The 25,077-nt window shown below is 49.8% G+C and overlaps 1 protein-coding gene across 4 annotated transcripts in view; it reads right to left on the bottom strand.

Annotated features, from left to right (window-relative positions):
- Positions 1-25,077, bottom strand: part of EML1 (EMAP like 1) — a 176,121-nt gene that overhangs the window by 25,516 nt on the left and 125,528 nt on the right. For 2 of the 4 annotated variants that reach the window (XM_080808139.1, XM_080808138.1), the window contains exons 4-10: positions 21,445-21,579; positions 11,146-11,174; positions 10,119-10,175; positions 7,440-7,569; positions 3,892-4,041; positions 3,040-3,109; positions 784-894 (exon numbers count right to left, since the gene is read on the bottom strand). In XM_080808139.1, coding sequence (XP_080664265.1) covers positions 784-894; positions 3,040-3,109; positions 3,892-4,041; positions 7,440-7,569; positions 10,119-10,175; positions 11,146-11,174; positions 21,445-21,579 — 682 coding nt within the window. The remainder of the gene's footprint in view (positions 1-783; positions 895-3,039; positions 3,110-3,891; positions 4,042-7,439; positions 7,570-10,118; positions 10,176-11,145; positions 11,175-21,444; positions 21,580-25,077) is intronic. The other 2 variants (XM_080808141.1, XM_080808140.1) reach the window with 1 other exon arrangement.

Here is a 25,077-nt window from a genome sequence, read left to right as displayed (position 1 = left end):
TTCCCAGGAAGGCTACATTTGAGAATACAACACGTTAAAAGTGACTAACAGTGAACATTAATTTTCCCTTTAATAGCGCGCATTTGGGCTAAAGAATACGTATGCACCGCCCTGAGACCTGCTTTCCGGCCACTGCGGGATGGCGGGTGAATGTGGGCGAGGGAGGGACGCAAGCAGCAGAGAGCGGTCGGGGGTGGTCCTGCCCCGTTGGTTCTATTAGGAAAAGTCCACAGGGGCTGCAGGGCCCCCTCCTGGGGGAGCTGGAGTCCACCGCACACACAGCACACGTCTGTGACTGACGGGCAGGGTGACCAGGAGGCCGTGTGGGAGCAAAGGCCCTGGGGCCGCGGCACGCGCTGTTCTGATGGGAACACGCGCACGCGTGAGTGACTGTGTTTCTAGAACAGTGGTTTACAGGGTGGATCTGTTGAATGGGCACATCCCGAGGAAGATGTGGAGACTACGAGGCCCCTCTGACTCATGCTAACGGACAGCAGCCCGCATGGGGACGGCAGAGACACTAGGGCCGCCTGTCCAGGAGCAGGTGAAATTCCAGGAACATGAGGGCAGCGCTGCGGGGCCTCTTCCCGTCAGGTGTGTGATCCCGAGGGGACACGTGTGACCTTTGAAGAGGGGACCTGAGGAGCAGGACGGTGTCGGCCTGCAAACCCACGCACACACCCGGCAGCCGGCGAGTGTGTTAACTTCCTCCCTCTTCAACCTTGAGCGGCTGCTGTCCTCCCTACGGACAAGGGCGCCCGCGCCCACGGGGCTCGCACTTACAGATTTTGAGAACGCGATACAGGTGACGGCTCGGTCGAAAAACCCGACTCCGATGACGTGCAGCGTGTTCAGCGTCACCGAGTCCCAGATGCGCACGTGTGGGGGCAGTTGCTGTTTAGAAGGAAATGCGGAGAGAGAGTCGCTGGCTGTGCGGGGCGCATCCATCTGTCTTCACCTTGAAGCTACAAGACTACTTCAGTTCTGTCAAAACGGAAGGTCTTTTCCTGCACTTGAAGTCTCCGCCTTTGAGCATCAACGAAACGTGGCCGGTGGCTGCCGGAGACCGTGGCCCCTGAGACCCGCTGAACGTCGGGCGGGGCAGGGCCGGCGGGTTGTACGTTTTGAACAGCCCATTCTTCCTATCGGTACCGCAGGAACGGATGCTCCCCCTTGGGCACCCAGATGAGCCCAAATTTTAAAGAATGAAGAATGACAAGGACCGCGGGATCTCACCCACGGGCTATGCCTGTGAAGTCTCTACTGTCATTAAGTGTAAATACACCTAAATCCAGCGAGTTGGTCCCCACCAAATAGTACTGAGGGTTTAATACTCTTGGGCCTCACAGGAGCAAAACGGGCACTCGATTATGCCCAGGTGAAATTCAGAATCATTACCATTAGTTCAAAGCCCTCTCAGTTGTGTTCCAAGGTGAACAGTCCTAATTCTTCTCTCCCTCAAGAGTAGAAAGTGTCCTAGAGCCATCAGCAGGCGGATTAGGAGAAAGACTAGTTACACCAGGTGGACAGAGCGGGGTGACCCCTGGCCTGGACTTGCTCTGAGTAGCTGTGTGTCTGTGATGGTCAGATGGCCTCTCTGGGTCTCCGTGCGCCTGAACTGAAGGCTTGGAGAGCCATTCCGTCTTCCCCGGCTCGAAATTCTGATTGGATTTCAATGCCAGAGACGGAAATACCCTTTCAATCCACTAGAGGGAGGAACACATGGCTTGCTACTAATTTCAGACCTGAAAGCTACTTAACATTAAAAAAATAAAAAGAGGGGCGCCTGGGTGGCTCAGTGGGTTAAAGCCTCTGCCTTCGGCTCAGGTCATAATCTCAGGGTCCCTGGATCGAGCCCCACATCGGGCTCTCTGCTCAGCGGGGAGCCTGCTTCCTCCTCTCTCTGCCTGCCTCTCTGCCTACTTGTGATCTCTGTCTGTCAAATAAATAAATAAAACCTTAAAAAAAAAAAAGATGAAGGCCCTATTCCATTTATGTGTATGTACATCATTATAAACTGATTTCCATCGTTCCTGTTATTTCTTTTTAAGCATAGAATTTTAATGGGAAAGGACACAAAGTTAATATTTAAAATTTGATGTTATTAAAGTGTTTTCTGAAAAATGGCAGCATTCATGTTTCAGGAAGAAAACATGCTGCTAAAAATGGACATGCATGGGGTGCCTGGGTGGCTCAGTGGGTTAAAGCCTCTGCCTTCAGCTCAGGTCATGATCCCAGCGTCCTGGGATCGAGTCCCGCATCGGGCTCTCTGCTCAGCAGGGAGCCTGTTTCCTCCTCTCCCTCTGCCTGCCTCTCTGCCAACTTGTGATCTCTGTCTGTCAAATAAATAAATAAATAAATAAAAATAAAATAAAATAAAATAAAGTGGACACACTCCGTGTAATGAGGTTCATCTCATGTACGGTACAAGAATAAGCTGTGCAAAGTCGATAGATAGCAAAGAAGCTACCAGGAGTTTTGGGTAAGACATGGCAAGGACCACAGACTGTGGTCAAGAACCAAGTGGAAGGCAGTTTCATGTTATTTTCGGTTTGTTAGAATCCACTAGTTCCTACTCTGATTCCTTAAAATTCAAGTTAAAGTCTTGCCGAGGTGCTTATAAAACTTGTGCCCAAATTCTCCTGCAGCATTTGAGGGCTCCAGGGTGACGCCAGGAGTACAGGGTACTCAGGCTGAGGGTCTACAGTTTGCTTGGGACGCCTGGGGGGCTCAGTGGGTTAAGCCTCTGCCTTCAGCTCAGGTCATGATCCCAGGATCCAGGATCGAGCCCCATGTCGGGCTCCCTGCTCAGCGGGGAGCCTGCTTCTCCCTCTGTCCCTGCTCCTGCTCGTGTTCTCTCTCTCAAAGAAATGAAAAAAATACAAAATAAATAATTTTTTTGCAGCAAAAAATTTGAATGAGGAATTTAGAATCATTCAGATACTTTCTATCTAGGTGGACTTATTCATCAAATGCTTCCAGAAGAGGATATCCAGTGAACCGTTCATTATAGAAATGTGAAAAGATAACGCAACTCACCTTTCCATCCTTAGATGTGCCTGCAACTTGTCCCGTTGCGATGGTGATCCTGTCAGGGTGAACTGCTAGGCTAAAAAAAAAAAAAAAAAAAAAAAAAAAAGAATATTTATAGAACAGCCACTCTTTAAAGATAAGCTTTACTTTTCTCTTGGCCAAGTATGATCTCGTCAAAAATTTAAATATGAGAATGATATGGTGCCTAACTTCTCACGGACTCAGGACAAGCTCCCTGAGCACAACCAACCACCCTGGCCAATGAGTGCCTGTTTCGTTCCACCCTTTCTGGAGAATTTCCAAACTCAAGGAGAAAACATCCTTTGCTTGGAAAATACCAAGTCTCCTACGACCACCTTTATCAAGTATGTTAAGCAGCAGAAACATCATCGCTTTCCAATAGGATTTTTATACTTGACCAGGGCTCTAGGACGATAGAAATAGGGAAAGCCGCCCATTCAACCACCCGTCCTTCTGAGATACAGAAAAGCCCTATCAAAAGCTATAGGTGAATTATGAGTGAATAAAAAGTGAATGAATTATAGCAAATCCAGGCATAAGCGTGAACATTTTTATTAAAAAATAAGAACTCCAATCAGAAGCCATTAGCGTCTTTGCTAAGGAGGCCTCCAAACAGGGATCTGTAGGAAGTTTGGGTGACGCGGTTGGTTGCGATTACGTGTCACATGGATAGAAATGAAACTAGTCTCTGGTGTCCTAGAAAGCCAGCTAACTAGCCGACCGCCAGCTCTGACAGTGCGACCCTAAGGGAGAGCTCTTCTCCGATCTCGTCTCTTTACTTCTATCTCAGCCCCGGCGTCTCTGCCGTGGCGCCTCCTGCACGGGGTAAGGACCCACCACTTCACGTCGTCGTTGTGGCCGGTGTAGTGTCTCTGCAGCTGCTCCTCCACGTTGTACAGCACCACCACGGAGGCGATGAAGTACACCGTCTCCCCCGTCGGGAGCAGGTACAGGTTGTTTCGACAGTCGCGGCCCCGGTACCCATAGCTTGGTGTGTGTCAAGAGAAACTCGATTTCCTTTGAGAGCTGACAACGCGTCAGCTGTATTCACCGGGGACAGACAACACAATTCCGTAAGACCCTTCCCATCTATTTCTCTTGGTTCAGTAACACGAAATCGTAAAAACTCGGTGCCAGATACATGAGACTCTCAACAGGCAGGCGGAGGGCTGGAAATGGTCCTTGAGTCGAGGTGAATAGGTCTTTCTAAAAGATGGGGCTTCATTTTTAGAAATTATGTTCATCTTGAAAGCTGAATTTTTCAGCTGGATCAAAAACGTCACTTGTTATTTCATTTACTAAAGGTCACTGGAGGGGCTATTTGTGAAGTCGCCAGAAAGTGAACTATTTTGAACTAAGCCAATCAATCCTAGACCGTGGCAGCCACAGCCAGGGCCAGAATTCTTTGTTGAACTGTTTGGATTATCCGCGGATGCCTGGCTTCTTCACAACTAGTCTGCCTTTAAATGTTGCCAAGGTCGGACTGTGGGGCTCTCAGTTTTGGGGTTGTGAGTTCAAGCCCCACGTTGGGTGTAGAGATTACTTAAAAATAAAATCTGTTAAGAAATCAATTTTGGGGCACCTGGGTGGCTCAGTGGGTTAAAGCCTCTGCCTTCGGTTCAGGTCATGATCCCGGGGTCCTGGGATCGAGCCCCGCATCGGGCTCTCTGCTCAGCAGGGAGCCTGCTTCCTCCTCTCTCTCTGCCTGCTTCTCTGCCTGCTTGTGATCTCTGTCAAATAAATAAATAAAATCTTTAAAAAAAAAAATCAATTTTGCCAAGCTGGTTTCCTGAAAGGCCTACCCCCTAACCAGCTTGACTCTAGAACTGAAATCACCTGGGCACTGCACTTTGACACTGCTTAACATGAATGCTGGAATGTTTTGCTCCAGAATTTGTTCTCTCTTTCCTCTAGTTATCAGACCACCTGCTCGGTTCTACCTCCGTGTCTCGAGGTCTGAACTGTATTCATTCTCCTTCCTGCTTGGGTGTCGGCTGTCACAGGTGAGGGCTCGACTGTAAGGACAGGAGAGAAGGTGGGGCCAGCGGGCCACCATCTCCCAAGGCCTATCCCATCCCTCCCTCGGCCAGCCTGGGGACTGACGTCACCACGATGCGGCGGCTTCACCAGAGGCCTTGCTCTGGTTCTAGAATCCCGGCTAGCGAATGAATCGAATCCCTACGACGGGCTGTGGCATTTGCAGCTCGTTTGGAACAAAATAGATCTGAGAATGCGGGGTGACTATGTTGTCTCAACTACCAAGCCCTGTGGACTCAGGACTGTTCCCCAAAAAAACCTCTGCACTCTGACTTTATCAAGTATTCAAAAGTAAATTTTAAGATACTGGCAACTGACTTGTATAACTTGTTACTGAGTCAAACTTTTTATTGTCATCAAGGAGCTAAATCTTTTCAATTTTTTTTCTTATGTTATAAAAGTACTTATAAAAGGTGCGAACAACACTCCCACATACGTACATAAAGGGTAAAAAACCTCACTCCTCCTTGCCACAACCATCCCCACCTCCTTGGAGATAATGACCTCTGTGAAGATTTTGGCGTGTACACTTTCTAACCCCTAAAACTATTTTGGAAGCCAAACATCACTTGAACTTAGATGTGAAGAACGAATCTAACCGAGGTCCCATTTATCTGAAGTAAATTCCACCGTTTTACATCTTGAAAATATGAATAGTTGGCTGAAAAAAATGTGTTTTGAATAATGCTTTCCAGCCATGATCGAACCGAACATGTAAACCAGCACTGACTTAAAGAAGAATGGAATCACTGTGATTTCATGCGTCAAAAGAGACGCCCATAAATGCTTATGAGACCTGAGTCCGAAAATGTAAAAAATACGTCCCCAAAGAATATGATACTGTCATTTCAAATAGCCATTCTTCCAAATGAAATGACAACACCATGGATTTAAACCAACTTCCTAGAATTTATATCTGGGGCTTGGCATCCAACTGATACTCAGTGAAAGTTTGTATGAGGGCGAAGAAAGGCTTTTTGTTCTTTGTCTTAAACTCTGCATGGACTGGAGGGTTTGCTCTGAAGTTAAACAAATAGAATAAAATAAAATAAAATTAAATAAGGAAAAATAGAGCAAAAAATTAAAAAAAAAACCCCAACACTTCATTCACCCTTTGTCATAGGCTCTATTTCTTTGTGTTTTAGGCTTTTTCTCCTCGGAGCTCATTCACGTTTCCAAATCTCATAGGATGAAGGCTCCTGCAGCTTTATCTCAAGGTTAGTGCAAGGACAGACTCGGATTTCTGTGGCTTAGGTTTTGGGCAGGGGAGGACTTTTCTTTCTCTTAAAGCAGCATTCTAGCTATGCTAATGCGACTTTCTTGACGCCTGCACCGGACCCCCTACATTCAGTACCGGGGTGTTCCTGGTTCCTTCAGTTAGTCTCCCAAGGCTGGCCAAGCCCCCCGCTGGTTTGAGGGGGAATGGCTGTCCTTCCCTCCAGGGTGTCTGTCACTCTTTGTCTGGGTGTAAGGACTTCCTGCCACACAGTGTAGTTCAATCTCTGATAGTCTCATTTTCCTAAGTGTGTACGTCTGGTGTCCTCCTGCGTGTCCTCTGCGTCCAGGTAAGCAGGCAGAGCTCCTGGCTTTTCCGCCTGCCCTGCGGAGCTGGCCGAGCCTGTGACAGCTACTGTTAAAAACGACCTGTTCTTTCAGTTTCATTAGAATCCTAAACTCCACCCACTTATGATTATTATCAGCAAGCTTGTTTTTCTATTAGTTTTCAACTACATTTATTCTGCTGGAAAGATTAAAATTCAGGTCAGAAAGTGATGCATTTTCTTATGACTCTCTAAAAAAAACAAAACAAAAACGAACAAACAAACCCCATCCAGCATTTAACTATTTTCTCTTCGGGAAAGTAAGGTGGACGTATTTGAGCCAGGACTACAATCTTTCCTTCGGGGCTGGTAAGAGAGTGTCCCCCACAATCAGGAGCCCTCCCAGAACCCCTCCTCTGCTCGAACACCGGACCGGGTGTTCACATACGGGCCTTTTTGTTAAATTAATTTTTAAGAAAGTGAGAATAGAATACTTTGGTTTTTTCAAAACTTAAGAGAACGTGGGGCGCCTGGGCGGCTCAGTCGGTTAAGCCTCCAAGTCTCTGATTTCAGCTCAGGTCATGATCTCAGGGTTGTGAGATCGAGCCCCACGCTGGGGTCCGTGCTCAGTGCAGAGGCAGCTTGGGATTCTCTCTCTTCCTCTGCCCTTCCCCTCCCCCCTCTAAATAAATAAATATGTGCTTAAGAGAACTTAAGTTACATTACTTAATTTTAAGTTAAATTTTAAGCTCCGGGCATGAATCAACTTAAACCTTGTGCCAGATCCGGTCAGTGAACAAAGGATACACCCATTCAAGCTTCAGTCTCTTGGTCGGTAGCTCTACTTTTGCTTCCAAATTATAGGAGTTCACTTGCTCTTTGGGCATGTACATGGTGACGGGGCGTCCCCGAAGAAACATTTTTACGTATCCTTCTTCTACAAAAAGAACACAGAGATCTGTAAGACACCTCAGTGCCCGGCGCCTCTGAAAACAAACGTTATCTTTTCTTTAGCCTTTTAATGTAAAAGCAAAAACTTTACCCTTCGTGTGATTTCTAATTAATGTGGAACCAAAACACAACGTTGAAGAGTTTAGAACAAAAGTTTTCGCCCTGTTGATGTTTGACAGGCTGCCCAAGTGCACGAAATACATGAGAAACCGTAAAAGGCAGGAAAAACTAGATTCCATTATTTTTCCACATGAGACTTGGTAGCTTGCATTTTCTTTGTCATCAGGAGGGGGGAAATGCCACCTCAAAAAATTACAACTAACACAAGAAATCCACTAAAATTTTTTATTGATTTCAATGTATGTTCAATTTCAGTATCGAAATTCCTAAGATTTCCTTCAATATTTAAATTGGTTTGTTATAGTGCAATGTAATGCAATATAGTGCAATGTAATGTATCTTTATGTGTCGTTTACACTGGACAGGCTTTTTGAGTGTAAAGAACACAAAATTCGCAGGAGTACATGCTAGGGTGCACGCAAGAAGGAAAATGCTCAAGGAAAAACTAGAAAGAAAATAAAAGAACAAAAGACCCATTAGAGAGAGGGATCGTGAAATAGAACCTTCTAGAACAAACATTTTTATAATAAAATCACTTGTGGTGTTTCATGAAATAACGGGGCAAGAGGAACACCCAGAGGCACATCAGCATGGGGGCAAGTGCGGTTTTACAAAGAAGTCAGTTGGGGTTTTCTGCTGGCGCCTGGGAGATGGTGAGACCAGAGAGAATGTCTGTGAGCTCCTGGTGAATTCCGTTAAAACTCACAGCAGACTGAACGCCCGGGCCCCTGTGGCAGTTAAATCGGGGAGTTGGAACCAGTGTGGCAGCACAGAACTCAACAGAGAAACACCCGGGGAGAGGAAACAGGTGAGGTCACGGAGGGGTTACACCGCCAGAAGCACGGCATTTACAGGTTAGTTTTGTAAGTCTTGTCCCTAAGGAGCTTCAAACAATGCCACATGCGATATGGCCTGCAGATTAAGGGGCCGTCCCGGTTGCATGTTCCCCGTGTGCGTGCACTTCTGGGCTCACATGCACGTGTGGGATGCTCGCTCACTCTGCACAGACAGTCTGACTTGTGACTAAGAACCCCCACGTGCCCATCCTGCAGATGCCACACCAGCCGCTCAGGTCCGTGGACCTTCCTGTGAGGACGCCGCCGACAGGCTGTCCTCCCCAGATCCCCCCGGGGCTGGCCTTTCCCAGGTCTGGCACCCCAGGCTCTCCTACTGCTCCCCCGGGGCATTTTGCATTCTGCTGCCAAACCATCAAGGCCCAGAGTGGATTTCAGCGAGTCCTTCCTCCATGCAAAGTCCTTTGCCCGCTGTGTCACCTGCTGGCGTCTAGCGCCCTGCCTGCCCTCCCGTGGGATCTCTCTGGCCGCAGCACCAGCCCGTATCCTCCTGTCTGGCCAGATGTGTCTCCTGCACCCTGCTCGGGGCCTCTGCCCTTGCGGAAACCTCTTTCCTTCCCTAATCCCTCACCCGAGTCTGAGCTCATCGGGCTGTGTGGCTGCCACACCCGTAGGACCCGGGAACCCCCGGCGGACGACAGGAGGGAATAGAAAGCAGCACGTGTGAGCTCGGAGCTAGAAGACGCGCGGTCGCATCCACTCTCTTTGCACGAGAGGACGCAGAGCGCGTGGGTGGGTAATCAGAGGCCGTCGTGCCGTCTCCGCAGCTCGGCGAGCCCTCCACAGCTGCCACAACCCGGGTGCGTGAAACACTGGGTCTGTTACAGCCGTGCACCGGCAAAGTCATCACAACAAGGCTTGCTTAGCACAATTATAATCACTGACCGAGGGAAGAAGCCCTGGGGTTTTGCCTTGGCATTGTTTTGCGTTGGTAGTTCAGACGTTCTACGTCTAAAGTCAAAATGCAGGGGCGCCTGGGAGGCACAGTCGGTTGAGTGTCCGACTCCTGGTTTCCGCTTAGGTCGTGATCTCGGGGTCGTGGGATCGAGCCCTGCGTCCGGCTCTGCGCTCAGCATGGGGTCTGCTGGGCCCGGGGGTCTCTCCCTCTGCCTCTCTCTCCCCAAATAAAATAAATCTTTAAAAAAAAATCAAATCAAAATGCAGCAAGGGAAAGCAAAAGTATTTTCCAGGCGTGTTAGGACAATAGCTCACAGCGGCCAACCAGAAGGCGCGGAGGGGAAGGCCAGCAGTGGTACAAGACACCAGGTCAAGCAGTGGGGCATTCAGCACTGCCCTACAGCTCTCTTAAAGTTTGTCTGGCGTTTTCAAAGTGCCTGCAACCAGCCAATAATCAAGCCAGATCAAATGTATAAGCTACTTATTTAAACCCATCCAAGTCAATGCACGGGGATGCTTTTAACTGAAAGTACGTTGGAGTGGCTCGTGTGCCCAAAACATTTTCATACCAGGAGAATATCTGCTTGCCTGTATGAAAGAAGTTTCTGCAGCCTGGGTAGCAGCTTTGCTCAGAGAGCTATGAGGTTTCAGAAAGGCCGCCTACCTTTGCAGTGTGTCACCCGGCGTTTCCCTTGTGATTTCGGAGACAGGGACAGAAGCGCTAGATAAAGAGATGGCAAGAACTGCAAGAGGGACCGGCCTGCCCGCTCGCTGGGGAGCAGCCTCGCTGGGGAGCAGCCTCGCTGGGGAGCAGCCTCGCTGGGGAGCAGCCTCGCTGGGGAGCAGCCTCGCTGGGGAGCAGCTGGCTCTCAGTCGGAGCCGCTGCCCCACCCCCGGCAGGAGAGCCTGCCTTCAGCGCAGGGGTGCAGACCAGCGCGCTCAACGCCTGGCTTGGGGCAACTACGTTTTCAGGGCGTGATCTCATGCCTCCTGAAAATGAAATGAATACTCAAGCACATGCCGACAAACACAGACACTGACTTTTGTGGAGGTTTCGATTCTGAACTGAAGGGGGAAAAAACTGGAAAAGTTAAAACGAAATGATTTTACTTAACTGATGCCATACTTGTCAATGATTTTGCATTTTAAATGCGCTTTTAAATCAGGTTACGATCCTAAAAATAGCATCTACCTTATTATAAAATGTGTTAAAAAAAAAAAGGTAAATGGAAAGGTCCATATGAACTATTAGTTTGCAGTTTAGGAAATCAAAGGCAGAAAGAGAGGGAAAAAAAGCTACTTTTAGACAAAGTTATAACATAATGCATCAGAAAGCTTCCCTTTCAGAGAGAGGCAGGTGTTGAGCCGGAAGCCCCGAGGGTCTGGGAGGACTAACGAAGGCAGCACAGTGTTTTCCTCCAGAAATTCTGCCTCTGCTTTATTGGTGGCATTTTGCTCTTCCTCCTTATTGGTGCAACTTAAATCGGGTTTAAGGGGGTGAATAGAGGGTCCAGTCTTTACGACCATTGTATGGCCGGTCTCTGCGGCCTGAGCCCCGCCGCCCGGGTGCCGGCTGCTGGCACTCAGCCCGTGAGCCCCGCCACGCTGACAGCGCAGGTGACAAGCTACTTATCCGTCCCTCGAGTCCTGAAGGGAGTGTAGGGCCCGCACAAAGACGAAATCCGACTTACCTGCGCTGAAGACGGGCTCCTTGGGTTTGCTGTGGAGAGGAAAGAGAGAGAGGTTTAGAGGGGGGCTTGGGGGGACGGTGAGCCTCGCTCACGGGGAGGCTGGTCCCGGATGCCGCACCGGCGACGGTCGTTGATGAGAAAAACAAAACCACGCGACAGCAAAAAGGAACACGTGTAGAGGAGCGTGTCTAAAAGCGGGTGTGAGAGGCTGTAATCCCAGCCTTCTCGCCACGACTGAGCTTTGTACGAGAGCATGTGAGGGTCTAGGAAGAAAATGTGTTTCACCAAGACGGGAATGGCCGCGTCTACACGTGTAAAGCTTTGCTCTCCTTCCCCGTGCTCTTCTGATAGATTATTTAAATAATTTACTTAAAACCAGGGCCTTCTGCGTAAGGACCCTCAGAGCTCAGCTCCTAGCGGGGCGGCTGCTCTAAGAAGAAAAAGAGGACGAGAACAAGGATATCGGGGGTGCGGCCGTCTCAGTGCTGGGGGACCCCGCTGCGCACTTCCGCCAGGCTGGGACCACCCCCTGACTGCACCTGGGGGAACCAAGCCCCCAGTGCATTCAAGGTCATCCCTAGGGGCAGGCTCCCATGCAGTGAGCTCCCACGAGGAGGGCCCTGGGTAGGGAGGGCCCTCCCACGAGGAAGGCTATGCCTGCTCCTTCCCGTGACAAGCACCTGCAGGGAGAGGTTACCCCCCGCCTGCCAGGCCAGGGAAGGGACTCTCGGGCAGGACAGCACATGTGTCCTGCTTAATCAGAGAGCCAGTGCCTGGTCCCCAGTCTGCGAGACTCCGGCGTCGGCCCCGTGCTCCCCTGTACCACCCCGCTTCCTGGAGGACCCCCGCTTTCACACTCGGAACAAGACAGACTGTGTAAAGGAAAGCCACCCCCGGGAGAGCCGGAGGAAGCACACCGATGTGTGTGTGTGCCATGTTTTTTTAAAAAGTACCTGAGCCAATAGAGTGCTAATACTGCTTTTCTCCTCCATTTTTCTTCAAGTACATTGAGAAACGCCACAAGTAAGAATTAGCTGTGACCTGGGGGCGCCTGGGAGGCTCGGTCAGTTGGGCGACAGACACTTGATTTCAGCTCAGGGCGTGATCTCGGGGTCGTGGGATCGAGCCCCGCATTGGGCTCCACACTCAGCACAGACTCTGCTCAAGAGTCTCTTCCTCCCGCTGCCCCTCCCCCAACCCTTTTGAATAAACAAATAAAATTTTGTAAAGAAAAAGAATTAGCTGTAACCCCACAATCTAATAAATGCTATTATCAATGTCCTTTATTTCCAGATAATCTTAAGCAGTACAGGGGTGAGGGGAGGGGACGGGACTCTGGAGTGATGCTTTAGAAACGCTCCGCTCAAATGTGTTTTAAATAGTCGGATCCGTGACAGGACGCTGACCTTTGGTCACTGAAAACTACTCTGGAAGCACGGGACAGTCTTTACTGTGACAGTCTATGTCTTCCACTGGCCTCTAGGGCCCTACTGCCACCTCTCCCGACAACTCTTTTTCTGCCCGCCTCTCCCCTGTCCCCTGGTCACTGAGTGAGCTGCCCTGTCCGTGGTGGCCCTTGCTGGTGCCGGAGCTCAGCTCCTGCGTCAGGCCTCTGCCCTGGCTTCCCCTCCTCCTGGACACAGGCCCACGGCCCCTGCGTTGTCTGGGCTTTGAGCCACTTCCCGGAGAGGCCTCTCCGATGCTCTGCTCTGCAACCCCCTCCAGTGCTGCCCCCGCTCCGGTGCTGTCCCCCCTCCCATACCCCACCCCCAACCCCCACGCACGCCTCCCTGGTGGGTTCCCTCCCTGGCACCTGGTAAGGCCGGGTCGTGTGGGGGGGCTTCCCTTGACTCCCCCGTGGGGTCCGCAGACTTCACCATGCGCCGCGCCTCCGGGGCTATGGGCTCTTGGTCTTTTCTGGAGGGGCGGCTGGCTCTTGCCCGGCACCTGCGCAGGCCCCACGGGGACAGCATTTCTCCGGGTTCCCCTGCCCCGCCCTCAGACGACAGCGGCCTGACGTGCCTGTGCCCCAGAGAGGGTGTCCTTCTGCATTCCTGACCTGCTCCCGGTCCGTCTCGAGCTCACTGCAAGTCCACGGAAAGGCAGGAGAGTGTGTGTGTGTCCCCGGTGCCAGGGGCTCCCAAGACTTCCGAACGACCGTGCCAGTCCACACTCAGCTTAATTATCCTGTGAGCTCCTGGCTGTTTCTTCCGACGTGCATCGAGGAAGGCTCCTCTCCTCCTGTCGCTCTGCCCAAGATGAGCGCAGCCGAGGGCCCGTCTCTCCCAAGACAGGCCTGTCACCGTGTGGATTCTAGTTCAGCATGATTACTCTGCGACCTCAGCTCCAGGGTGGGTTTAAAATAGCCGTGGTTTTGCAGATCACCGGCTTGGGTTCCCCGTCGGGGCGGGAGCGACACTCCTGGGATCGCCCGAGTCGAAGCACGAGCCTTACCTCTGACTTTCCCGTATTGTTAGCTTCCCGGGCGGGGGGAGGACACGCGGGGTTAAAGTTGACCCGGAAGACTGCAGAGCAAGCCTACTGTTATAGGGACATAATGACAGGGAATCGGAAGGCACGAAGGCCGCTTTTCCATCATGACTTTGATCACAAAAACCATGAATACAGGAATAAGCCATCCAGAACCTTTCCTGGAGACTGAAAAGTGCAATTATGAACTCTGTTCTTCTCAGAGAGAGAGATCCACAGGGCAGTTTGAATTCCAAACACAGGAAGGCCCGTGGACTTTTGAGGCTGAGCTTGTAACATAAGAGGAACAATCAAAGATCTCTATGAAAACACCAGAAACGAGGACGCCTGGGTGGCTCCGTCGGTGAAGCGTCTGCCTCTGGCTCAGGTCATGATCCCAGCAGGGAATCTGCTTCTTCCTCTCTCTCTGCTCTTGCCCCCTCCCTCGTGCCCTCTCTCTCAAATAAATAAGTAAAATGTACTAGAAACAGCAGTGAGGCCCCAGGTAGCGCTGCTCCTAGTTCTTAAATTTTGCTCTGAACTGCGCATCCCATTTTGGGTCTATTACATTTAGAAAGGATACTATTGCTGTGTTTCATTTTTCTAGAAAGCCACATTGTTATAGAAGATACACTATTTACTTGCGAACCCGTTATTGTCGTCTGTGCACCAGCACCCTTCCTAAACGGCGCCAGAGTGCCAGGGGAGACGGCGTCCCACTCCTGTGTGCAAGTCTTGTAGGTACAAACGGATGGACCGACAGTGAACCTTTGCAACTAGCAGCAGAGGGACGAACCCCAGAAGGGGCCATGATGACAGCGATCCAAGATTAAAGACACGACGGCTTCCAGTCAAAAATCCATTCAGAACACCTGTCCTTTCCAAAACTCGCCGTTGGCAGACTGAGAGCGGACCCTGGGAACCTGATGCTGTCTCCTGGGCTGCAAATTTGCTTGGTGTGGGAGGAGACCCCCCGTCCAGTGTCGCGTGACTGGTCTCCTATGACCTGTTCCTTAGCATGAGCTAAGTGGGGAAATGTAAGTGTGCCCCCGTGGGGAGGCTGACGCAGGTGTCCCCCCCACCCCCCCTTCTCCCCCGAAGCCCATGAGAGACGTGAGCCCGGATTTCCCCTCTGCTGAGCAGACCTTCGCTTCTTGGCTCTTCTGCACTGGGCGGTGGCCCATCCCTCCAAAATGAACAGTGTTGCAGTCGGGTATGGCTTTTACGGCTCTGTTTTGGCAGGAAGATTTGCTGGAAGAGTTTGGCTGCGTGTTTCCTTGAGCAGTTGGCTCAGGAGACTTTTGGAAGGACTCCCACACGCTATAAGCAGTACCTGGGGACTCACGGAGAAGGCGAGGCAGTCGAGAGCCTTTGCCAGACCAGCAGCTGGATCTGGAGGAAATCAAACCACCGAGCAGAGGAAAAGTTCCTGCTGGGAGCCATGAGCTCGCACCCACACAGCAGCTACAGCCACCTGGGTCCAAGTCACGCATTACCAGCGCCCCGATAACATCCACTGTGGACTCTGGGCACAGCGGTGGTCCCCTAGTGGTTGTCTGTCTTTTCATCCGCTAACACTCACTTGCCCCAAGGAAGGCTGGGTGTGCACAGGGAGGGGCGTCTGGTGGAGAACTTGCTCGGCTCCGATTCAAGCCGTATCCACCCTGCTCCTCTTCTGCGGTGGGATCTGCGCTCGGCACTTCCATATCCGTTACCTAATTTGCCCCACGTGCCTGAAAGGGGGCTCAGGGGCCCAGGTCCTGTGCGCTGTAGGTCTCACACCCGAGTGCCGTGTGTGAGGCGGACCCCTGGGGGACCAGGATGAGAGCAGAGCCAACACGCGTCCAGTGCTGTTTGAGGAGAGACACTTGCTTTTGAAAATGATTGCTCAGGCTCCATCAAGGAGGACACCATTCCAGAGTCAAACGTGTTATTTCCCTGAAACTTATTCACCTGTGAAAACTGTTGTTCTTGGCATACACACCATGAGTCCTTCTGAAAAGGACCCACTTGAAATAACATTTCCACTGGAAATCAAAATACTTTACTGCGTAAGTAATGACTCTCCATATAAACGCCCTTAAGCAGCTTTCTGCTAGAAAGAGGGTCATTTAGGAACCATCTAAAAGAGTTTAGAAGTCACTGGAGACCTCGCTGGGAACAAAGACTGTTTCATAGACATTTCCAGCCAATACTTACAGCTTAATGCGGCAGAACGAGCCCAGATTTTGAAGTCAGCTGCACCTGCACTCAGGTCGGGCAAGAAGCTGTAAGCCTTACTTTCTTTCATCTGCAAAATGGGACTAAATCCACTGTCAGGTACAGGCCAGATCAGATAAAGTGTGTCACAGAGCGCCCAGGACACGGTGATTACTTAATGTCCCTTCCCTCTTCCTCCGAATTTCATTGATAAGAACCTGCACATATTTCCAGGCTCTCTGCCTGCCAGCCTCCTAATGATAACAACATACAGAATATTAGCACTTATCACTTTAACATTTGTTAAAAGATGAATGACCCCACAGCTTGGAGAGTGAACCCCTTTTTCCGTAAAGGGAAGATGCTTAACTCAAGTCACCTCATTTCCAGTGCAAAACATTGGAATCTGAAGGGGCGTGTCAAACCTGTATACCAGTAGGTGGCGCTGTTCACACATTTTTCTTAAGTGACTTTTTTTTTTGGTCTGTTTTTTAAAAAATTAAATATATATTCTTTCATTCGTGCCAGAAATATTTATTGAGCAGTAACTGGCTGCCAGGCCCTGTGTGAGGTGCTAGTGATACAAATAATGAAAAGGGCAGCTTCTGCCTTCCCAAAGCTACAGGGAGGGCAAGAGGCCTGCGTGGGGATGGGGCGAGTGGGGAGGAAGTTTCAGATAAAGCGAATGAGCAGGCACTAAGCAATCAGAAAGGCAACTGACTCAGACCAAAGAGCCAGGGCAGGCTTCCCAGAGAAAGGGGCATCCTGCACTGGGTCTTGAAGGATCAGCTGGAGTTCCTCCAAATGTACCCAACCATCGACCCCCGCCAAATCTCCAGACACATACACATCATGCAGTTTAGAAGGGGAAAACCCTCCACTCGCTAAGTGCTAGAAGGTGTAATTCATTAAGCTATATATTTCTTTGTGTGGGGGTTTTAGCCTTTTAAAAAAAAACACCTGTGTTTTATAATACAATAAGGATTTTTCGTTTTTTCAATAAAGATTTTATTTAAAAATAAAGATTTTATTCATTTTTTGTTTGTTTGTTTATTTATTTATTTATTTAAGAGAGAGAGAGAGAGAGAGAGAGAGTCGGGGGAGGTCCAGAGGGAGAGGGACAGGGACAAGCAGACTCTGCGTGGAGTGCAGAGCCTGATGCAAGGCTCGATCTCACAACCCTGAGATCATGACCCAAGCCGAGATCAAGAGTCAGATGCTTTACTGACTGAGCCACCCAGGTGCCCCTACACAAGAAAGGTTTTTCTAAATACACTATCTTCTTACTTAGATTTGCATTTCTTTAATTCAGACTGGGTTTGATCATGGGGGAGCACACGTTACTTGTGTAATACATCAATTATCTCAGAGAAAAAATTCTTGCTGGGGACAAGGGAGAGCTGGTGTTAGAGATGCATGAATATCAGGGCCCAAGAGAAGAAGGGGCGCCAGCAGACAAGGGCCCTTGCTGCCAGGCTGAGGGTGAAGATTCAGATCACACTCTCAGGGATGTTCGAGTAAAAGAACAAATTTTAGCTCTGAGGACCTCGTGTCACTGAAAAGACTATTTCATTGAACACTAGAGCTGGAGGAAGGACAGAGCTCAGAGTCCCCAGCTCAGGGCTCTGGACCCTACAGTCTGGATAAAACAGCTGGTACGGGTGTTCAGGTAGCTCAGTACAAAACAGCCTCTAAGGGGGCATTTTCACAACCTCGCTATTTTGAAGTGGTTTTTTTTTTTTCCCCCCACTTTTGCTGACTCTTAAGATGGTGAGTTTAAATGTGTGTTCTTTTTTTTATTTTTTTTTATTTATTTTTTAAAGATTTTATTTATTTATTTGAGAGAGAGAGAGGGAGAATGAGCATGAGAGGAGAGAGGTCAGTGGGAGAAGTAGGCTCCCCGCCGAGCAGGGAGCCCGATGTGGGACTCGATCCCAGGACTCCAGGATCATGACCTGAGCCGAAGGCAGTTGCTTAACCAACTGAGTCACCCAGGTGCCCTGTGTTTTTTTTTTTAAAATAAATTTAATAAATTTAATTTAATTTAAATTTAAATTTAATTTAATTAATGTGTGTTCTAACAAGGTTTCCAGCTGAGGCATTTCTTGTTCTAACAAAATGAGCCCATTACAACAACTTTTTGATGGAAACAAAGTATCTAGTTTACAAAGCTGATATATGTCACTCCAGTCAGAATTACAAAGGAGGGGGGGAGGGACCAGTTTTCTCACTGAAACACTTAATCAGTCTAGCAACATTTAACATAAAACTGCATTCTAAGTAGTAGTTGTTCTTCTGTCTGATACATAACACTTTTTTTTTAATTAAAAAAAAATCCCTATTGGGTTAGTACAGAGGCTATGTTAGATAACACAGGTTGTTCATCAGAATGTTACTGTTGATTTTCTATTTAAATTTAATACGTACTTCATTACGACACAAGTCACTATTAACTGTTAATATTTATCATCAATAATCCATAGAGTAAACATTCACCTTGCCATATATTGCTTTTGTTTTTATGTAAGTCTTGTCGGTGCGAAGATTACGTGCTATTGTTATAAGCAGAGTATTTTAAGGTGTTAGACACTCGAAGACACAAGCCTACAAGGTCACAAGAACGACTATCAAATCCAGTGACCACCTCCAAAGAAAATGAGACATAGGAACATTGAAATTCATAAAAGAACACGGTTTCTATGGAAGTAAAACACGCCATTATTTTCAAGCAAATTAGTCTATCTCGGAAACTGTGAACGTTGAAGACCTCAAAAACACGATTATTTTATGTTTGACATGAAGATTTGGATGAGGTCTATGGAGTCGTTCATATTTGCTGGAATTCTCATTGAGAACTATATGTGCTGACGTGGGATTGTCTTTCTGGAGCGAGAGGAGGCTTTTTCCAATTTTCGTATAAGGGCCACACGTGCGGAAGACAGCCCTGCATATGGTGTGCGGCAACGTGCGCTCGGGAGCCAAGAGTCTGCTTCTCCCAAGACACGGCCCCGGCGTGGCGCACGGCGGCGCTTGCTGCACAAAGCTGGGCCCGTCCGGGGTCCCCCCTGGGCTCGCTCTCCCACCCCGCATCCTGGCCAGCTCGCCTGCAGCCCTGCTCACTCTGGTGTGACACGGACAACCGTGCGGACGTGTCATACTTTCTGATCCCCCCCATCCCCGCCCCCCGCCCCCAGCCCTTCTAGATCTTGCCAGAACTCAGGTTGTGTTCCTGGGACTGCATCACGCACACGAACCTCAGTCAATGTATATCGGACCAGAAACAAGACTAATTGCTTCCACCCCCACGTAACCCCCTTATCTCACAAGTGAGGGAAAGAAAGTTCGCGGTCCCGGAAGCCTCGCCAACGATCCTCCTGCACTCTGCTCGGGCCTCGTGCTCTAACAGCCGCCACCACCACGATGCCCGCGACCAGGTGCCAAGCCTTGGGCTGGGGGGTTCTCCTCCCAGTCAGTTTGACAAGATTTGAGGCAATTGGGTATGCGATCCCTCAGGCCCCCCGGGCGAAAGCTGAGGCTTGGAGAAGTTCCTGGTTTACAGACCCAGACCTTTCCTTTACTCTGGAGTTTGTGCCCTTTCCATTTTGTCTTGCTGTCCCCAGGAGCCGCACAAGACCAGCTCTGAAAATGGACGACGGCCTCCTGGAACCACGGACAGACAGACACTGGAGCGATCAGGAGACGAGCACACCGTCTGAGGGCACGGAAGACCGTGGTGGTTCAAAGAGGGTTAGGTCAGGCCACTTCCCTACAGCTTTCTCTGAACGCTTTAAGTCCCGGCCACCGGGCCTTGGTCCGGGAGACTCCAGCTCTGGTTTGGGGCCAGACCAACAGAGCCCAGGACGGGGGGCTGCTCACCGGGGAAGGGAGAGGAGGAAGGAAGGAAAGAGTCAGGCAGAGGCTGAATCACCAACCTGACCTTCTCCGTGCTGCTTCTTCCTGTCCCAGTTACTGGGCTATTATTCCCTCGGGCCCCTGAAGGCATCTGCCACACCAGCAGTTACCTACGAGAAGGCGAGACCTTTTCTTTCTCAGGTGTGTGCAACTCAACCTGTTCAGCGGCACACAGGCCTCAACTTTTCCTGGGTCCGAACGAAACGAAGGATTTATTTTTAAAAGGACATGTTTAGTTGCTTGAGTTATTTTTAGAAAATGAGGAGATTTTCCCCATCCCTCATTTCCAAATCAAAATTTCCTACCGTGGCAGTAAAAACAAAACAAAACCAAACAAAACCTTTTGCAAATATCTTTTATGGAAATATTTACCCAGTGCATTTATCAATGCCGTAGGATTTGAAAGATAAAACAGATCTGGAGTTTGCACAAGGCAGATTCTCTTTGGAAATTCTTAATAAAAATCAGATGTGCGCAGAAGGAGCCAAGTTTTTAAGAACTGCCAAGATCTAGACATTTCAGGCCAACTTCCAAGCTTACCCTAAACTCCGAGAAGCCTGCGTCAAGGCCCATTTACGCTCTATTGCCAACGTAGCCACGTGGCCTTATTTCTAAGATATTATGGTCCAATTAACATAATCTTCTGATAAGAAGTACTAACAGTCTAAATTAGAAGACAGAAGCATGTCAGTCTCTGAGGCTGTTATTCGACGGTGGGGGGCCCTAACCTGCTACAGTTGGGGAAAGTGCCTGCATCTTATCTACAAAAGGTACCTTTTAGGGATAAAACTCAAAAAGAATTTAAGGTTCCTTGCAGGACTGAATCAGAGTAGATTTACAAACTTGGAATTTTTACAGCCTGTGGGTTGGAGTCGATCGCTTTATGACTAAGCCTTCTTCTTACATAAACATTTAGGGGGGAAAAAAGCCATGTTTAGCCTGTAAAGCTGAAATTCCTTCCTCAGCCTTGCTCAACAGAAGAGAGAGTAGAACTACAGCACGATGTTTAAAAAGAGAATAAAGTACAGCGTCAGGTATGTGCCCAGAGACACTGGTCTCCTGTGCCCCACACTTCGTAAACCTGACACGGGCCATTAAAATGGCAACAATTTGCTTTCATTACTAAAAGGCTACTAGTAGTTGTGTAGGTGTTTATCATAATCCATGATAAATTAACCTCACAGGGAAAATTCAAAATTAGAAATAAAATAAGCATGTTTCGTGAGACCAGAAAGAAACGGTCCTGTACCTGGTGTCGGCTCCATATTAAAAATGGTTTCTGACAAATGATAAAACTTCAACTTTTCACCCAGTCTGCCTTGGGAAATACGGTTGACAAAGTTAAACAACCCAGTGAAACTAATTTCAAAATGGCAGCAGAATGTACTAGAAGTACAGGGTGCTCCATCAGGAAATTCAGAATGGCTTCCCCCAGCCCGTGGATTTGGTGCTGAGCAAATTCTCGGGATTTCTTTCTGTTGGCATCAGGGTGCTGGGATTTCAAGCTCCTGCCTTCTACCTGGACAGTGACGGTGGGAGCTGGGATGAGGGTCGGCCTCCACAGGCCAGTGGCTGAGTGCCCACAGCGCTATCAGAAGGCCTGCCCCCCGTGGAGAGCTCGAAGCTCACAAGCATTTTAGGGGAGCTTCTGATTCATCTCTGGGGAAAAGAAGTAACAGAACACCCCGACAGCAGGAGCCCGGAGAGGAAGCCCCTCACCTCTCACTGTTCTTCTTGCCGCTGGAAGAGCTGCTCGTGGATCCTGTGCGGTTTCGGTTTCCTTTGGAATCCCCGTGGCTTTCCTTCCGGCCGCCAGGAGATACTCTCTCGGAGGAGCTGGTCCTCTTGATGGTGCTACAGCGAGAGGTAAAGGACAACGAGATTCTTAATGAGGTGCTTTTATTTTATTGCCGAGCATAAAAATATACTACACAGAACATTGTACTTCCACGTGGCTGTTTAAAAGCTCGGCTCTGATCCTAACTATAGAATGTCTGTCTCTACGAGTGTGTGTGTCTGTCTGTCCGTATTCTTAACTGCAGAACGTCACTTGGAATCAATGCCTCTGTTTGCTGCCTGTGGAACAGAGGCAACTGGTACCCAGTTCAATGTCACAGCAGAAACCGCGAGGGAAATTCCCCACAGCCCTGCCTGAGAGCACCCCAGCGGCTTCGCAAGAAGGAGCCTGCCCCGGAGCGGGGGTCAGTCTAAGGCAGGGGTGACACCCGCAGAGGGCAATTGGCGATGTCTGGAGACATCTTTGATGGTCCCAGCTGGGGGAGGGCTGCTACCGGCATCCCATAGGTGGACAGGCCAGGGATGCTGCCAAAAGTCGCGCAACTCCCAGGACAACCTCGAGACAAGAACAACCCAGCCCCCCAAGTCCATAGTGCCGATACGGAGGAGCTCTGGTCTAAGGGCACATGTGGGACGAACGGAAATAGGACACCCCCGGTAATGACAAACACGGTCCACCCCGTGTGTGATGCCCCAGTTTGGAGGTAGCGCCCCTGCAGTGTAGCCAGGGGCAGCCGGATGGGTGGGGGTCTGGGGGCGATGTCTGGGAAGACTTCCTGGAGATGGTGAATTTCTGGGAGAGATGAAATGAATGGCGTGAACGTGTCATCATCACACCGTTGGGTAGAGATGTGCTAGGAGAATGGCAGACCCATGTGGCACGAAGGTACATCAGCCAGGACCTGGGCTGCAGGTGGGACGGGCAGTGCCTGGAGCACAGACGTGAATTACGGGCATCCCTGTGACATCCGGACCCTCATCACCAGGCCACACGTTCCTCGGGGCCCTAGCTCATGGGTCCTTCTTATGTACTTCGAGAGCCTGGTACAGAAGCTTGATGTTCATTCAGTGAAAAAGACTGAAATAAGTGAATCGGTAAATGGGCATGTCACACAGATAGCCTGTCCCGAGGCACTCTAGCGCCTGCTCTCGGTAAGAGAGGAGAGGGCTGGCTGGCGGGGCGTCTGGGGCTGGGGCTGGGGCTGTGGGCGGAGGGCCGGTCCGGCGGGGGCGTGTGAGCCAGCCGGTGGAGAAGGCTGCAGAGGCGGGAGGAGGAAGTCGGGAGAGAGGGCCCGAAGGCAGGAGGAAGCAGGATGCAGACAGAGCCGGGCTGCTGGTGGGGACAGGACGAGACATTAGTGCCCGGTGGCTGCTGCAAGCACGGGCCCAGGGAGGGTGGCAGATCAGACCACATTTCAACCGGGGGGCACGGGAAACAAGGGACTTAAGACCAAGGCTACCCTCCTGGGCGGAGGGTCCGAGCCCCCCTTTCTCCTAATGACACAGCACAGCCGCGTACTGGGGCTTCTCAGTAGCCGCCCCCACACACTCTAACTCGCCTGTCCTCACGCCCTTCCTTCAGGCCAGCTTCAGTCCCTTTCCCTTTGGAAATGCCCAGCACTCAGAGAAGGATCTCTTCGCATGTTTTTAAAAACTGCGTGGCGCGTATCAGCGTTTGAAAAACCATCGCGCCCTCTGGGTGAGCAAAAACAAACCACGTGACCGTCTTCATGATGACATCGGTGCGCTTTCCGCGCAGACTTTCTGGGAACTAAGGAATCTTTGGATCTGCAGCACCAGAATCTTACAACTGCGATCTGAACGGGGATGCCTTAAGGTCAAAATTGTGCATTTTTAGAACGCTCAATTTGGGGACAAGGAAATTACAGATCTTAGGAGAGCACTGCATTTCTGAAATTTGGGACTGAGGTCTAAAAATTCTAGAAACCTTTGTGCTTAAAGTTTAATTTCTTCCAGAGACAAGACACAGCGAGCTGATTTAACTTTGCAGGATCTTTCTCTGCCAAGCGTCTAGCACGGGGCTTGGAGGTACGCTACCTGGTCCCCGAAGGGCCCCGGGAGAGCAGCAGCAGCAGCAGCCACCAGCCCGAGTGTCACCCGCGTGGTGTCCTTAGGGGAGTTCACGGCAAGTTCATGGCAACTTAAAGACTAGTATAGAAGATGCTTCCAGAGCTGGAAGAACCACGAGTGTTCCTCGGTTACAGCAAACATTAACTGATTTTCTAATAATGCTGAGCTTAGCGGCCAGATCTAGCAGGGGACACCAGTGATGGGAACGAGGAACTAGCAGGTGGCAGGGACGGGCCGTGTAAACTAAGAACTTCGGGGCTGGCATATGTGACTGAATCGAGTCCCCTGCAAAGGTCGCGTGATCCTCTTCTACAGATGAGGACACAGAGGGACACAGGAGCTCGCGTGGGATTGCTTCACTCCTCATTCTCTCTGCTGGGCTTCCTACTCAGGACTGCATACGGTTCAGGAGATACATGCACACGGGGTTGAGGACCTGCTGAACATCTGAAAATCCAACGAATGTCAATCACTAACATGGTTACAGGATCTGAGGCTAGACCAACAGGAGACCCTGAAGACCACTGTGCTGCGGTGGTAACGGGACCTCCCGCGCCCGCGCTGTGCAATCAATCGAAGGGCCCCTCGCCTTCGAGTCCTTCTACTCGGTCCGCACACGTTCAGGAGACCCACAGACCTGTCCGATCTACGCGCAGGAGCCACGGGGACAAAGTGCAAGGCACCGAGAGCGACGACGAAAGCATGGAAAAGTATTTGCGAAGCTTCAATAAATAACAGAGAACACACCGCACACACCAAGACGAGAACATTTCCGTCTGCCTGTACAGACCGGGATGTAATTCATCGCGGCTCTTCCCAGATATTAGTCATCTGCACGTTTGCATTAAAATGTGAAACTTAAAAAAATATATATACTATTGTTGGATACAGAGGAAAAACAAGATATTTCCTTTTGAGAGCCAAGAGCTCTTCTGAATTAAAGAGGATTTACCAGGACGCCAAGTGAAGGACAGAAGATAAAGCTGGAAGACGAGACATTCACAGGATCGAGGGCAGCCAGAAGGAGTAACGCCGCACGCTCACTGCGAGAAGCCTCCTTTGATAACCAGCAGCGAAAAATCAAAGAAGTTACGTTCCCTCTGGACAGCAGGGAAAACATTTCTCTTCATTGTGAAAGTGGTAGAAAGTCTGGCTTGTGAGAGACTGTACTGTAATGGAGTACACTTTTTAGTGCTTAAAGCAAGTAAAATATTTTTGGTATAAAAATGCATGGATCCCATCCTTTCTGCCTTTTGCTCCTGGTCTCTACCCCCACTGCCAAACCAAAAACCTTCTAAGTTCTGAAAATAAAATGGTTCTTCATATTTCATTCCATACCCATTTGAAGGTTTTTGCCAATTTAAACTGAATTGTAGACTTAATAGAAGTTTCTGCAAGGGTGACTGGTGGCAAGCTTTCTTCCTACGGTTAGACAGTAACTCTGAGCAACAAGCTACAATTATG

This window comes from Martes martes, assembly GCF_963455335.1.
Source record: "Martes martes genome assembly, chromosome: 7".
In the NCBI taxonomy this organism is placed as follows: Eukaryota; Metazoa; Chordata; class Mammalia; order Carnivora; family Mustelidae; genus Martes; species Martes martes.
This window is presented reverse-complemented; position numbering and strand designations above follow the sequence as displayed.